The sequence below is a fragment of the Elephantulus edwardii genome, unplaced genomic scaffold (genome assembly GCF_000299155.1).
Source record: "Elephantulus edwardii isolate Elephantulus edwardi_28Jun2011 unplaced genomic scaffold, EleEdw1.0 scaffold00208, whole genome shotgun sequence".
Taxonomy (NCBI): domain Eukaryota; kingdom Metazoa; phylum Chordata; class Mammalia; order Macroscelidea; family Macroscelididae; genus Elephantulus; species Elephantulus edwardii.
The window spans coordinates 263,006-277,716 of NW_006399958.1; the positions used below are offsets into that span (position 1 = coordinate 263,006).

General features: G+C 51.7%; 1 protein-coding gene across 1 annotated transcript in view; it reads right to left on the minus strand.

Annotated features, from left to right (window-relative positions):
- The window catches only part of SULT2B1 (sulfotransferase family, cytosolic, 2B, member 1), a 51,451-nt gene extending 47,537 nt beyond the window's left edge, over positions 1-3,914 (minus strand). The window contains exons 1-2 of the mRNA XM_006897331.1: positions 3,692-3,914; positions 3,447-3,600 (exon numbers count right to left, since the gene is read on the minus strand). Coding sequence (XP_006897393.1) covers positions 3,447-3,600; positions 3,692-3,914 — 377 coding nt within the window. The remainder of the gene's footprint in view (positions 1-3,446; positions 3,601-3,691) is intronic.
- Positions 3,915-14,711: the final 10,797 nt, after the last annotated feature.

The following is a 14,711-nucleotide window of genomic DNA, read 5'->3' on the forward strand; positions in this document are numbered from 1 at the left end:
AGAAGAAGAAGAAGAAGAAGAAGAAGAAGAAGAAGAAGAAGAAGAAGAAGAAGAAGAAGAAGAAGAAGAGAGATTAGAGTTCTCCAGTGGTTTAAACTCAACCAGAAACCTAAAAGGTTGCAACTCATCCAGAGACAGACGGAAGAAAGTCCTGGCAGCCTGTGTCCCTAAAGACCACAGCCAAGAAATCCTACATGACACCTTTATGGTCAGCATAAGCAGGAATCAACTCGACACCAACGGGCTTAGAGGAATCAGCAAATGATGGACACACCAGGCTGCTGCCTGAAGGACTGATGGTTCGAGTCCTTGCTGACGCACCTATGAATTAAAGCCTGGTGATCTCCTCTCTTAAAGCAATCCTCAAAAAAGGCCAGTGAAGCCGAGCGTTACGCTGACGCTCACGGGGCACCCAGATTCGTCGATGACAACTCCTCTGGGGGGGGGTCCATCTGCTTCAGGGACGCTGCCAACTCTAACCCGGACCCCACCGCCTTTTCCCTGCCTGCTCCCACGTCTTAATGTGCTTCCGTTGAAGGTTCCCATTTTTTTTGCCTTTCTCCTTCTCCTTAATCGGTGTGACACAAACAAGTTACCAAGCATCATGTCTACGTGTCTGGTGGGCGTGGTATCTCTGGATGCCTTCCCTGTCTGGTCTGCCTCCTCCCCCAACCGCTATCCCGAATTAAATTCTTGGCATTCCCTTATGCTCTTAAAAATAAGTGTGTCCCTCTCTCCCCACCACATACACTCATATTCCAGAACTAAATAGATTTCATTGGGTTTCTTACTTGGAAGGAATAAAAAAAAAAATTAATTGGGCTGTAGACAACCCAGCTTCCCGTCCTTCAACCAGCTCGGGTCCCTGTGACCCGCCACTTCCTCTTCTAGCAAGTTCTTCCCTCCCACGTGCCTCACAGCCCTGACTCATCCTAAATGGTTACCCAACCTCACCCCATTCATTGCTTCACGTCATTCCCAGAGATGTCTTAGGTCCACGAGCCCGTGACGCTTCTTATCATGATATTGTCTCAGAAAGGTCCAGAATCTGGGTGTTTTTCAGGGGTGGGGGTTGGGGGATTGGAGGGGGAGCGCCCGCCAAGACGTGTGTTGGAAGTTCCTTCCTGCCCCCTGCTCAGAGTAGGACCTCACAGTAGACTCTCAAAGGCAGGAGAAGGATTGATCTTAGAGGCAGAAGAGGGCAGAGGTCACCAGGCTCAGGAGGACATGTGTGCCAAGGCCCGCTGGTGGGTACTTGGCGGTGGGTGGGGAGGCAACCAGGTGGGGCAAGGCGTGGACTATGGGAGTGGAGGAGGCTGGGGTGTGAGGAGGTGAGCATAGAGGGCAGAGATCCCGGGTCTACTCCTTTTTCTTCACCCAGAACAGCTCTGTTGATTTCTCCTTGGGAATACCATTCCTCCTGGACCAAAGTGTCCCAAGCTGTCTTCAAAAAGGTTTTGTTGTGGGCCCTGGGGAGCCACAGAAGGCATATGAGCTGGAGATGACCAGAAAGTGGATGAGAAAAGACCTCCTTGTAGAGGGCATGGATGTGCAAAGGCACCGGGGCAGGGAAGAGCAAGGCGTGGGAAGGCATTGGAAGCCACGGTGGCAGGTGCGGGGTGGGGAATGGAATGCAGGGAGGAGGGAGGTTGGCCGTGGGGTGGGTGGTACCAGCGCATCAACACACTGGAAGCTGAACTGAGGGTGCTGGGAGTCTCCAAAGAGTGGGCTGGGGGAGGGGAGACTGGCGAGTAAGTGGGGTTCAGTGGGCAGAGAGGGGGTAAGACAGAGAGAATTAGGGGGCAAGAGGGATGAGTCTTGGATGAACTATGGAGTGGGGAGGGGTGAGAAGGGATAAGGACAGTGCCTGGGGAGCTGAGAGGAGTCCCAGAGAAGGAAGGATTTAGAGCCAGTGGGGAACGGTGTCATGGAAGGGGGATCCACCCAGCAGGAGACAGAAGTCTTGGGGATTCTAGAAGCTCATAGAAAAAGGAAGTTTGAGGTTCTATAGGGACCTTCGATCCAGGGGAATCTGGAACATTCCAACCTGAGGGTGTCTTAGAGGTGAGGGTTCTTCCCCATGTTTCAGAAGAGGAAACTGAGGCTCAGAGAGGGCAAATGACTTTACCAAGGTCACCCACAGAGGCAACAGGGTGCAGAGAAAAAGGATGTGCCCAGGTACTGGGTGGAGGTGAGACCTTCTCAAAGATGAGAATCAAGACGGCAGCGGGTTTCTCTCCAGAGGAAAAAAAAATTGGAAACTTCTGGTCCATCCAGAAGAAGAACATGCCAGAACCTGACTCACATAAGGGTGGGGCCACCCTGGTGGCCACTCAGTCCCAGAGCTCAGAGACACTGAGAGGCTGGCCTGGGTCACACAGCCATCAGGATTTAACAGGCTACAGGTAGACCTCTCTATTTCCGTCCAGAATCCTGGGCCTGAAAAGGCCTCAGAAGACAGGGGGGACGTAAAGCAATGGGGCCAGAGACAGGGCTGAGCTGTCCTCCTGGCCTGGGGTGACCTGAATGACCCTGAAGGGGAGGCAGGGGTTGGCATGCCCAGCTGAATGGGAGCAGTGAGGGTTGGCGAGATTGCGGTGTGATCTTGGGCAGGTCACCTGCCTTCTCTGAGCCAATGCTTGCTCATCTGAAAAGTGGAGACAGTGGAGGAACAGGGAGGGTCTCTCCAAGGCTGTTGAGAAGAGCACACCTGGAGGCTTTGGGCTGTGAGATTGCATCTCGTCACTTTCCCTTTCAGCCTCAATTTCCCTATCTGCAACGTGGGTATGGTGAAAGTATCTGACCGATTGCCACCAACTTAGGCTTCACAGCTGTGGACAGAGCCTGCTCCCAAACTGGGTATGACTCTGTCCTGACAATGTGGGCCAATGATGAGGCCTCTCAGGTGAGGGAGTCCCTATCTCCTCACCCCTTTGGGTACAGGCTCACCCCGAGACTCTTGGTTGCACCCCCAACCTCACCTCCTCTGCCCATTATGCTCCCTAGAAGAAGCAGGTGACACATTCCGAGAACCCACGATAAAGAGCACCCCAACTTGAGGACTTTCTCTGCACAGAGGAGAAAATGGGGTTCCACAGATCCCCTGTTTCCTAAGCAACTATTAAGCACCCAATTCCTGATTCCCTCAAGTCCTGGGTCAGAGAGACAAAGGGCTTGTTCCTTTTAACAGATGGAGAAACTGAGGCCCCAAGAGGGACAGATATACCCCAGGCAGCCCAGCTGGTGACTCAGCATAGCGAGTCCCTCACTCTCTCACAAGCTGGACTTGCACCCCAGGCGCTATAGGCAGCCCAGTGGAGCGCAGGCGGAGCCTCCTGACCTGACCATGGAGGGCTGCTGGCTTGCTTGGCCCAGGGCCCGGGGCGCACTCCGGGTCAGGGCGCGAGGGAGGGGGTCCCTGGCTCGCGCCCAGGTGTGAGTCTCACCTGATCTTCGAGAAGCCTTCGTTGTAGTTGTCCCACGAGCCTGGGATCCGGGGTTCAGCGGGCCCGTCCATGGCGGGCAGGCGGGCGAGGGCGGGGAGGGGAGGACTCGCAGGGAGCAGGCGGCACGGGGGCCAGGTGTGCGCAGCGGCAGCGTCTGCCACCCGGGGAGCCCCGTCAGGTGCCTACCTCCGTGCCCGCCCCAGGGGAGGGGCAGCATCCAGCCGGTTCTCCCAGCTGCTACCCACGCCTCCGACCGCGGGGCGAGGCCGGGAGGGAGTCACCCTTCTCCGCGGGCGGGAGCAGTGGGGACGGGCCTGGGCGCCCTGAGCGCAGCGTGCGCGGCGGGGCAGGAGGCAGGAGCGCAGCCAGGCGGTGCGCGCCCGCCGCCCCCAGCCCGTGCGCTCCGCCGAAGGCGGCTCCCCACCCACCTCGGAGCCCATTCATTCGCCAGCGCCGGCCTTCATTCATTCCTTTTGCTCATTCAAGAACTATGTGTCCGGTGCCACTGTGCCTTGCGCCGGTCCAAGTGCGCCGACAAGACAGACAGAAACTCTGCCTTCCCGGGCCCACACCACCAAGGGCGCGCACAGAGACAGAGGGAGGGAGAGACAGAGACACAGCCAGAGATAGACAGCGACACGCAAAGGTCAGAGACACGCACACATAGAGAGACAGACTGGGAGATCAAGGGAGCCTCGGAGATAGCGAAAAACGACCTAAATACACAGAGATGGACAGAGAGACACAGAGAAGTCATAACTAAGCTCTAAGAAGGCCGTGGGTGGGCCTTTCAAGGTCACAGCCACTGGTTCGAGACCCAACTCCGCCACTTCCCAGCTGTGGGGCCTGGAGCGGATCTCACCACCTCTTTTGTGCCTCAGTTTCCCCCTTTTACATACACTGACTGGGCAACTGTGAGGATTGGACTTTGTATAGGTGATTGGTAGAATCCCTGGCACAAGGCATGCATTGGCTCTCCCCCCCCCCCAAGCATGGCACGCCCCAGCACTGTTCTCCTGACCCTCACAAAAACCTGAAGTCTGGCCAGAAAGCCCAGCCCCGGTGCCAGAAATGGCCTATTATCCTAATTACTACTATCAGACAAAAGAAATACCTGTGTCTTGTTTGCAGAGAGAAGATCTCCACAGAAGGATCCTTGTAGCCCTCCCCTCCCGCCCCCTCCCACCCCCACGGGAGTCACCACCATCAACAGGTGGTGAGATCTTTCTAGAAATGTCTCCTCCATTCCCTCAGTGATGCCAGTGAGAAATGTGGGTCGCATGAATCATGATGAAAATAACACCACTTAAAAGTTTTATTTTCTGACCAGTTGCGACGTGTGTTCTGGCGTCTGCCGGGGGAACGTCAGACCGACCTTCCCATTCAGCAAGGAGGCTCAGAGAGGTAGGGTGGCCTGCCCAAGGTCACACAGCATTTACCCCTCAGGTGGGTGGAGGGCATCCCGGGGCCTTTCACCCTCTCTGTGGGTCCTCCAAACCTGCCTCCAGAAGGTGAGACAGCGGTGGGGAGCACACTGTGCATTCCAATTCCGCCTCTGCTATTTTCAGAATTAGCCTCAATGTTTCCATCTGGGTAAAGGGCTCCTTCACTAGCCAGGTGAGAGGGCGAGAGAGTTGGCTTTCCTGGGACTCTGATGTCAGGTGGGAGGCGGAGGGGGGTGAGGGGCTGGGAAATGCATGCCCCCTGGCTCTCAGGCATCCCTTTCTTCTGCCTTCAAGAACCTTTTGTTCCTGGCTCTGCTGGCCTTGTCCTGTCCCTCCCACGCAGACCTCCCCAGAACCCTGTCACCAAGACCCCCTCCGCGTGAGAACCTGAAACTTCAAGCTCTGCAGGGGAGGAAAGGCAGAAAGGAGGAGGGGAGGAAGGGGAGGGAGGAGCCCATGCCCCTGAGGGTGACCTGGAGGAGGACGGGCTAAGAAGCTTGGAAAGACCCAATGAGAATCTAACCGTTGACATCCAAGGAGAGGTCCTGGTAGTGTGGTGGTTCAAGAGTTTAGCAGCTGGATCCACGAGATGCTTTGCTGAAGAAGGAGGGGCAATCTCCTCCTGTGCCAGTCAGATCTGATTCGGCGGCACACCAACACCAAAACAAACAAAAAACAAAACCATAAAACAACAAACGTTTAGCTGCTAACCCAAAAGGTTGGCTGTTCAAATCCACTCTCTGCCCTGACGGACAAAGATGAGGCAGTGTGCTTTCATAAAGACGTACAGCCTCTCCAGCAGTTCGGCTCTGTCCTGCAGGGTCCCTGTGAATTGGGATGGACTCGAAGGCAATGTGTTCTTTTGTTTTCTTGAAGGAAGCTATTCTGGGTGGACAAGGGCAGGGGAGGCCTACAGAGCTGGAGTCGCCCGTGCCTCAGGGCCTTTGCACTTGCTCTTTCCCTTGGCTGGCTGGCTCTTCTCCAGATACATAGATGCTTCCCCAAATCCACTTTGCCCAAATCAGCCCAGTGTCCCCTCCTCACAAGCCTTCCTCGACTTCCCCGTTTGTTCTCCTGCCAGTATGTGAACATTCCACGTCCCTCCCCTGTCTTACTTGTCTTCAAACCATGTGTCACCATGTGACATCCTTAATATGCTGCATACCTGTCTGTTGACTGTGTGTCTTCCCTTGAGATGGCCAACCTCGCCTGGGCACAGCTTTTTCGGAGTCTTATTCTCTCGGCGAGGGCCTGGAAGAGGGCCCTGTACGTAGCCGGTGCTCAATAAACGTTGATGGAATGAATGAGTTTTCCCAGTGTGATGGGGTTCTGGCGGAGGGGGGGGTTGGTTGAATCCCTGAAGTAAGTGGAGAGGGCATTTGGGGAGATTCAGTGCCCAATTTGGGGGTGTGGGGGCGACAAGGAGTGTGGAATACTGCAATCCAGGCCAGGAAGAACTGGAAGATTCCAGAGTTGTATTTGAGCCAGTGACAGGAGGGGCAGAGGCAGTAGTGAGGTCACTGGACCTCAAGATAATGGATCTGGGGTTCAGGGGCATCTGGGGGGAAACACAGAATGTGGGAGTGGGGAAAGATGGGGGTAAGTACTAGGAAGTCTAGTGCTGTCTGTTAGGGCAGGGGGATTAGGGATCACACATCCACACGCCTGTTTATTCAACCACACACACACACACACACACACACACACACACACACACACACACACAGAGCCATCCACCCTGTCCTGGTGTTGTTGTACCAGAAATACCACAAGGGGGTGGCTTTAACAAACAGAAATTTATTTTCCCACTATTTAAAAAAAATTAGAAGTCTAAATTCAAGGTGCCAATGTTAAGGGAAGGCTTTCTCTCTGTTGGTTCTGGAGAAAGGTCCTTGTGTCTTTGGACTCCTGCTCCTATGTGCTCTTGAAGTAGTTTGGCATTTTCTTTCATTTCTGTTTTACTGTATTGCTTAATCTCTCTTAGATTTCAAAAGAAAGTGACTCAAGAATGCCCTACTCTAAGTTTTCTACATTAACGCAACAAAGAGAATCCATTCCAAAACAGGATTATAACCACAGTCTTCTTGTTGTTGTGTGTACCATAGAGTCGGAATGGACCCAGAGCTCACCCTCTTCTGGGTCTTCAGAGGCAGCTAATCACGCGGGAGGAGATTGTCCATCGATCTCCTGTGGAGCCGCTGGTGGATTTGAACTTCATGCCTTTGGGGTTGCAACGCAGCTGGTTACCACTAGGCCACCTGAGCCACCAGAGGCTTAGAGGTTAGAATTTACAATCCGTAATTTGCAGAGACACCAGTCAATACATATCATACCCACTCATCTATTGCTCCGTCCTTTTGTCCATTATTCATCTATTTATTAATCCCCTATGCATTCAACCATCCATCCACTGACCCACCAATCCACTTACCTATTATTCACCTGCCTTTCCATCCATTCATCTAACGCTCTAGCATTCGTCCACCCATCATCCATCCATTCACCCATCTCTCCATGCAATCATCCAACCATCAACCCACCCATCTGTCCATCATCACCCACCCACCCCGTCATGCTCCTATCTCTCTATATCCATCTACCACCATTTAATACTTCATTCACCTAATCATCTATCCATTCATCTCTCCATCTAATCATCCATCCATCCATCCCTCCATCCATCTAGTCATCACCCATTCACCTATCCAGTCATCCCCCATCTACTCATCTATCCATCCATCTAGTCATCCATTTGTCTAGCCATCATGCATCTGTCCAGTCATCCATCCACCCATCCTTCCATTTATCTATTCATCATTCATCATCTCTCCGTTGCCCTATCTCTTCATCATCCATCCACCCACCCTTCTGTCTGTCCATGCATCCCTTTTGATTATTACTGGGGAGTCCTCCTCTGGGTCAGGCCCTGGCATTGTGTCCATCTACAAGACAGGGAACCTGACAGGTCTCGGTGCTGCACCATCCCATACATGCCATGTGGTCACAGGCCCTTAGAGATGTGGCCTGTGTGACCAAGGGGGTAAAATGGAATAGCTTAGAGATTTGCTTACCAAACGTGTAAAATATCTCATGAGTGCTTTTGATGTGGGCTGCATGCTGAAATAATATTTTGGCTCAAATAAAATGCATTGCTAAATTTACTTTCACCTGTTTCATTTCATTTCTTTCTTTCTTCTTGGAATGTGGTCGCTGCTGCTGCCAGGTGCCATGACTCATGGTGACCACTCGGGGCCCAGCAAAACTGATCTCTACTTGTCTTGGCCATGGCCTGTGGTGGAAGCTGGCCACCAGGCCTTTTGTTTGTGGAGCCCTGGGGTGGATTCAAACCACCAACCTTCTCATTGGCTTGTGTTCTAATTGTATTGATTCTGTGACTCAGAGGCACTCTGTTGGTGCTGTGATTAAGACATTTGACTACTAACAAAAGGTCCATGGTTCGAAGCCACCTGCCTCTCTATGGGAGAACGAGGTGGCGGTTAGCACCCATAAAGATTATGGCCTTGGACACGCGGGGGGCCAGTTCTGTCCTGTGCTATGGGATTGCCCTGAGTGGGGGCTGACCTGGTGGAAATGGGTCCCTGGCTTGCGGAGAGTCAGTGCTTGCGGTCTTGGCTATAGGCCCCCTTCTGAGAAGTCCAGTGGGAGAAAGCGAGGGCCACAACAGGGGCAGGTGGTGAGCTAGATGTGAACAGAAAGGCTGGGGGGGGGGACTGCTCAGAGGCTGGAAGAGAGCCAGGGGTCAGGGTGTTACTTCTAGGCCAAGGACATAGTGACAGGAAGTTCCCCGGGTGGGAATGGACTCTGGGGGTGTCCAGGGACCTAAGGAGAACAGGGAAAAGCACTAGATGGGGATGGGCTGGGTCAATCAGTATGTACCTTCCACCCAAGGGTACCCCTAGGGAGACAAATGTGTGGTTATGTCCACCACGAGCCTCAGGGAGCCCTGCCCCCAGCCCTAGACCACAGTGACTTAAGTGGAAAGAGGACAGGAAGTGGTTTGTGGGCTGGGCACATGGCAGAGAGCCGGGGTGGGGCTCTCACGCACCCTGTATTCACTTCCTGGCCTCTCCCTGGGCCCCCCACCCCACCCGTGAGCTCCAGGGGGCCTCCAGATAGGACCTCTGATTTGGAAATGCAGACGCGGGAGAAGGGAGGTCACTGGGTCATGAGGTCACAGTTCCACTCACTGGGGTCAAGGTCACCCCGCCCCAGTCTATTCTTTCCATTGAAAGCTGGCTGTGGCTGGTCTAGGATTCTGGGGCGGGGGCGAGCGGGGGACAGGCCAGCATTGCTGCTTAGAGGCTCTAAGAGGGCAGAAGTGGGGGAGACGATGCCTCAATCTCTGAGTCAGGAATAAAGGAGGAACAAGGAGTTTGCAAGGTGCAAGGGTGTGAGGAACAAGACAGTAGGTGGAGGTCAGGATTCAGATCTGAGGGAAGAAGAGCTGGACGTCTAAGGGAGGAGGGGGGCGGGTGTCAAGATTCAGGTTTGAGGGAGGAAGGACTTAGGGGGGAGGGCTCAGAACTCAGTTCTGAAGGAGGAAGGGACCCAGAGTGGACTCCTGGATTCCAGCAGAGAAGAATCTGGGACACCTTGACCCGGGAGAAGGTTGTGGAGGGGCGGGTCCCCGGCGTCCCGCGGGGATGCTGTGTCCCCGAGGCTTTTGAGGGGCCCTCTGAGGAGGAAACGAAGCCCTTAGATGGGGCGTGGTGGGCAGAGGGCGGCCGAGGCCCTCCCCCAGCCTTCACCTCTAATCTGCGGGGCTATCTGGCGGGGCGTGCAGCGTGGCAGAAACCTCCCCTCCGCTCTCCACCCCATTACTCCATCCCGGACCAGCCCGCCTCGGGGCCGATACCGTCCCAGCCCCACCCCGCACACTCACTGTGGCCGCCCCCGGGCCCCGGTCGGTATGCACGAGACTGAGCGCGCGCCTGTGTGTGTGTGTGTGTGTTTGTGCGCGCGAGAGCTGTGTGTGCGCGCGAGCCTGAGGGTGTGCGCGTGGTATGCGCACGCATGTCTGCACGCATGAATGTGTATGCGCATGCTGTGTGCTTGCGCGTGTGTGTGTGCGCGCGCGCGCGTGCGCGCGCTCGCACGTGCATTTGGTAACGGAGACGGTGCAGGTGTGCTGCAGGTGAACGAAAATAGGGGTGCAGAGCTAAGCCTGGAGAGAGATTGCCAAAAGGGACAGAAGCAGGGACTGGGAGTGTAGGGGAGGCTTGGGGCTCAGATTCGGGGCTCTGAGGGTTGAAAGGCTGAGGACTAAGACTTGCAGGTCTGAGGAAGGAGGGGATTGGACAACCCCCCACCCGCACCCCTACCCCCACTCCGTCTGAGGGAGGAGGAGTTAGGGGCAGGATGGGATTTCTGCCTCCTGGTGTGATGAGAGGCTGGGGATTGAATGGACTGTGTTCCCAGGGCTGGAACCGAGCCCAGCGAGGCTGTGTGAGTCCGAGGGGGGGGGGTCCCCCAAGTGATGAATAAAGAGGCGCCCCGCCTGCGTCTCCTAGCCAGGATGCTCACAGCGCCTCTCTGCCAAGATGCCAGGACCAGCCAAACCAGCCTCGCCAGTCTGGCATCCCGTAGCCCCCAGCCCTCCCTGCCCTCCTCAGTTCGTTCGAGGAGACCTGGCCCATCCCAGGGTGGTGAGCGGTGGGTGGAAGGCCGCTGCAAGTGGGAGAACAGGACTCCCCAATCGCTGGTTCATCTTTCCGCCTCTAACCTGCCTGACAAGTCCTAGTTATCCCTTATCCTCCTGCCCTGGGAGAGGGGTGCTACCTCCGTTTCCGTCAGGGACTGGCACTTCCTCCTCGGGCCTCTGTCCCCAAACAAACCTGATCCACCGAAGATCCACCTGCCTTTTTGCCATTTGGTTTCCATCCATCCATCCATCCATCCATCCATCCATCCATCCATCCATCCATCCAGCATCACTCATCCACTCTTTATCTATCCCTGTCCAGCCTGTTGCCATTCATGGCCACTCATGTGTCTAAGAAGGATTGTGCCCCAGGATTTCAAGGGCTGACTCTGGAGAAGCAGATGGCCAGGCCTTTGTTCCGAGGTGCCTGGCGGTGGATCTGAACAGACAACCTTTCCGTCAGCACCTGAGCGTATGAATTGTTTACAGGAAAGTGCGTATTGTGTGTGTGGCAGGCGCAGTTCCAAGCACCGAGGTTGCACTGGTGAAGGAAAAAGAAAATCTGGTTGTGGGAGCAGTCCCAGGCTCCTCCCACCAAGATCCAACCTTGTTACCTGACGTGGAGAGAGGGACTTTGCACTTAGAATTGCAGTTGAATTAAGGCACCGGATAGGGAGAATTTCCTAGATAATCTAGGTGTGTCCAACGAACACACAGACCTTGGTGGCACTGTAGGTTCGGTTCCAGAGCCCCTCAATTAAGTGACAACCTCAATAAAATTAGTCACAAGGGGTTTGGTTTTTCTTTCTTTTTTTTTTTTTTTTTTACGTTTCTCAGGGCTTACAGTGACTTAGTGGATAGAAAGTTGTGCTGCCCACTCAAAGGTGGGAGGTTCAAATCCAGCAGCTGTTTGGTAGGAGAAAGATGAGCAACCTTCTCCAGCATGATTTATGACCTCTGAAAATCCCCTGGAGGGCCAGCTAATGACAGACTTGCTTTTTAAAAAATTTCTCTTTATTGAATGGATTGTTTGTTGTTAAGTGCCGTCGAGTCGTTTGCGACTCATAGCGACCCTATGTACAACAGCCCTAAACCCTGCTCTATCCTGTGCCAATCTCATTGCCTCTGATACACCCATCCCGATTACCCCAGTCACTGAATCAATCCACCTCATAGAGGGTCTTCCCCTCCTGCGCTGTCCCTCTACTCTGCCCAGCATGATGTCCCTCTCCAAAGACCTGTCTCTCCTTACAACATGTCCAAAGTATGTCAGACGAAGCCCCAGAATCCTTGCCTCCAAGGAGCAGCCTGGTTTAACCCTCTCTAGGATGAATCTATTTGTCTTCTTGGCAGTCCATGGTACATTCAATACTCTTCTCCAGCACCACAGCTCAAAGGCGTCAGTTCTCCTTCTATCCTCCCTAGTCATTGTCCAACTCTCTGATGCATAACAAGTGATTGCAAAAACCATGGCCTGTATCAGACGCACCTTAGTCTCCAGAGAGACATCGTTGCTCTTGAGTACTTTAGAGAGGTCCCTAACCCCAGACTTTCCCATCGCAATACGTTTTTTTATTTCCTGGCTACTGGTGCCAAGAGTGTTGACCGTGGAGCTGAGCAAACTGAAGCTGTGAACAATCTCAATCTCTTCACCATCCATCCTGATGCTACCAATTGGTCCAGTGGTGAGAATTTTTGTCTCTCTGTAAACGTTCATTAAAATTAATAAAATAAAATTTTAAAAATTATCTTTATCCATTTGGTAAATAATTTATCTTTCTTTTTAATTTTTTTTACCTGGTTTTTAAAATTAATTTTGTTTTTATTTTCTTTCTGTCATCGTTTTTAAAAAAATTAATACCGTACAGAGAGGAAGACCCTCGATAAGATGGATTGATTCAATGACTGGGGTAATGGAGGTAGGTACATCAGGGTACGTCAGGGCTGAAGAAGTTAGGAACATTTTAACAATGACCAAAATGTGACCCAGAGACAGGAAGTGAGCTCAAGGTTAGGGTTGATGCAAGGCTGTCACAGGCTTTCTTTTCTTAAAATTTTTTTTTTATTTTTGTACAGTTATTTTTTCCTTTTTTATTTTTTTAATGCAACACATATATATTTTTACAGCATATTCTTTCCATTTAATTTTCCGCCCATTCATTCATTGTTGCACATTTCCCTCCCTGCCCATCCCTCCCCCCAGTTCATTTTTCTCTTTGGGGAAAAAAAATTCTTTCACTGTTATACAATCTCTCCCAAGTTCATAGTCCACTTTATTATACATTTCTTTTTCTGTAATCTTGTCATGAAAATAATACCTAATCCTATATTCCTTTTAAGCAGTTCTCTCCCTCATCCATTTTAATGGAGTATACATTATTTATCACCTCTTTCCTTAGGTTTCCCCAAACCCCTATGTCAGTCCCGTTTCACAACAGTGGCACTGTGCAGTATTTGTCCTTTTGTGACTGAGATGTTTCACTCAGCATAATGTCCTCCAGGGTCACTCATTTTGAATAATATTGCACAAGTTCCTTGTTTTTCAATGCAGCGTAGTATTCCATTGTGTGAAAATATCACATACCACAGCTTCTCTATCCATTCATTTATTGATGGGCACTTACTTAGGTTAACTCCTTGCTATTGTGAACAAAGCTATGATAAACATGGGTGTGAATGTATCTGCTTGGGTGGCAGTTCTGGTTTCTTTAGTGTGTATTCCCAGTAGTGGAATTGCTGGGTCAAATGGTAACTCTATTTACAACCATTTGAGAAAGCGCCATACCGCCTTCCACAGTGGTTGCACCATGTTACACTCCTACCAACAGTGAATAAGGGTTCCAGTTTCTCCACAACCTCGCCAGCATTTGCTGTTGGCCGCTCTGTTGAACTTTGCTATTCTTACTGGAGTAAGATAATATCTCATAGTTGTTTTGAAACTTTCCACTTTTTAAAAAATAATGATGATGATGATGATAATTATGACAGCACTGGAGAAGAGTGTTGAATATACCATGGACTGGTAGGAGAACAAACAGGTTCATCTTATAGAAGGTGAAACCAGGTTGCTCCTTGGAGGCAGGGATTCTGTAGCTTCATCTGACATAGTTTGGACATATTGCAAAGAGGAACCAGTCCTTGGATAGGGACATCATGCTTGAGATGGGAGAGGGACAGCGCAGGAGAGGAAGACGCTCTATGAGATGGATTGATTCAGTCACTGGGGCAATGGAGGTAGGTGTGTTAGAGACAATAAGGTTGTCACACGACAGAGCAGGGTTTAGGGCTGTTGTACATAGGATCGCTATGAGTCACAAGTGACTCCATGGCACATAACAACATCTTTATAGTACAATAAACCAAACAGCAATAAAACGAGGTATGTCTGTGGTAAAATCCTGTCATGGGGCACATTGTGTTTCAAAAAAAAATATGTGTTATACAGCCTAACCTCTGTGCCTGTAGTTATGACGCTCTGGTGTTGTAGTGTGTTATGTGCAGGAATGTTCATAGAAAGGTTGGCTGTTCAAATCCACCAGCTGCTCTGAGAGAGACTCTCCTCAGCTAAAAAAATTATGGCCCCAGAAACCCATGAAGGGTTGCCATGAATTGGAATCAGCTCGAGGTCAGCAGTTTGTGGCTGTGGTTAGAATTCCATTTGGGAATAGGTTGTCTTTGTTATAAGACTAAGGCAGAATTTTTGCAAACTGAGTCCTGACACTGAGTCAGTCTCTCTTGAAATATAAAGGAGATTAAACAAATTAAGCAGGCAGACACATTGGAGAGGTAGAGCAGTGTTAGCTTAAAAGTAACATTTTCAGGGAGCTCTGAGGGCCTAGTGGCTTGTGCTGCAATCCTGAAGGCACATGGTTCAAATCCACCAGATGCTCCACTGGAGAAGGGGCAATCTCCTCCTGTGCCAATTAGATCTGATTCGATGGCACACAACAACAAAAAATTAAGCTTTTCTAGACATTACATTAGCCCCCTCTGGCCTCCAGCCACCGTAACTGCAGACACATGGGCTTGCAAATCATTAACAGCTGTGGGACTAGGATAAGAGAAAGAGTGCTTCCCACACTGAGCAGCAAGACTTGAGGGAGACTGGAGCAAGACCCTGGTGAGAACGAGACTGTGGTGGTGAGACTGTGGTGATGA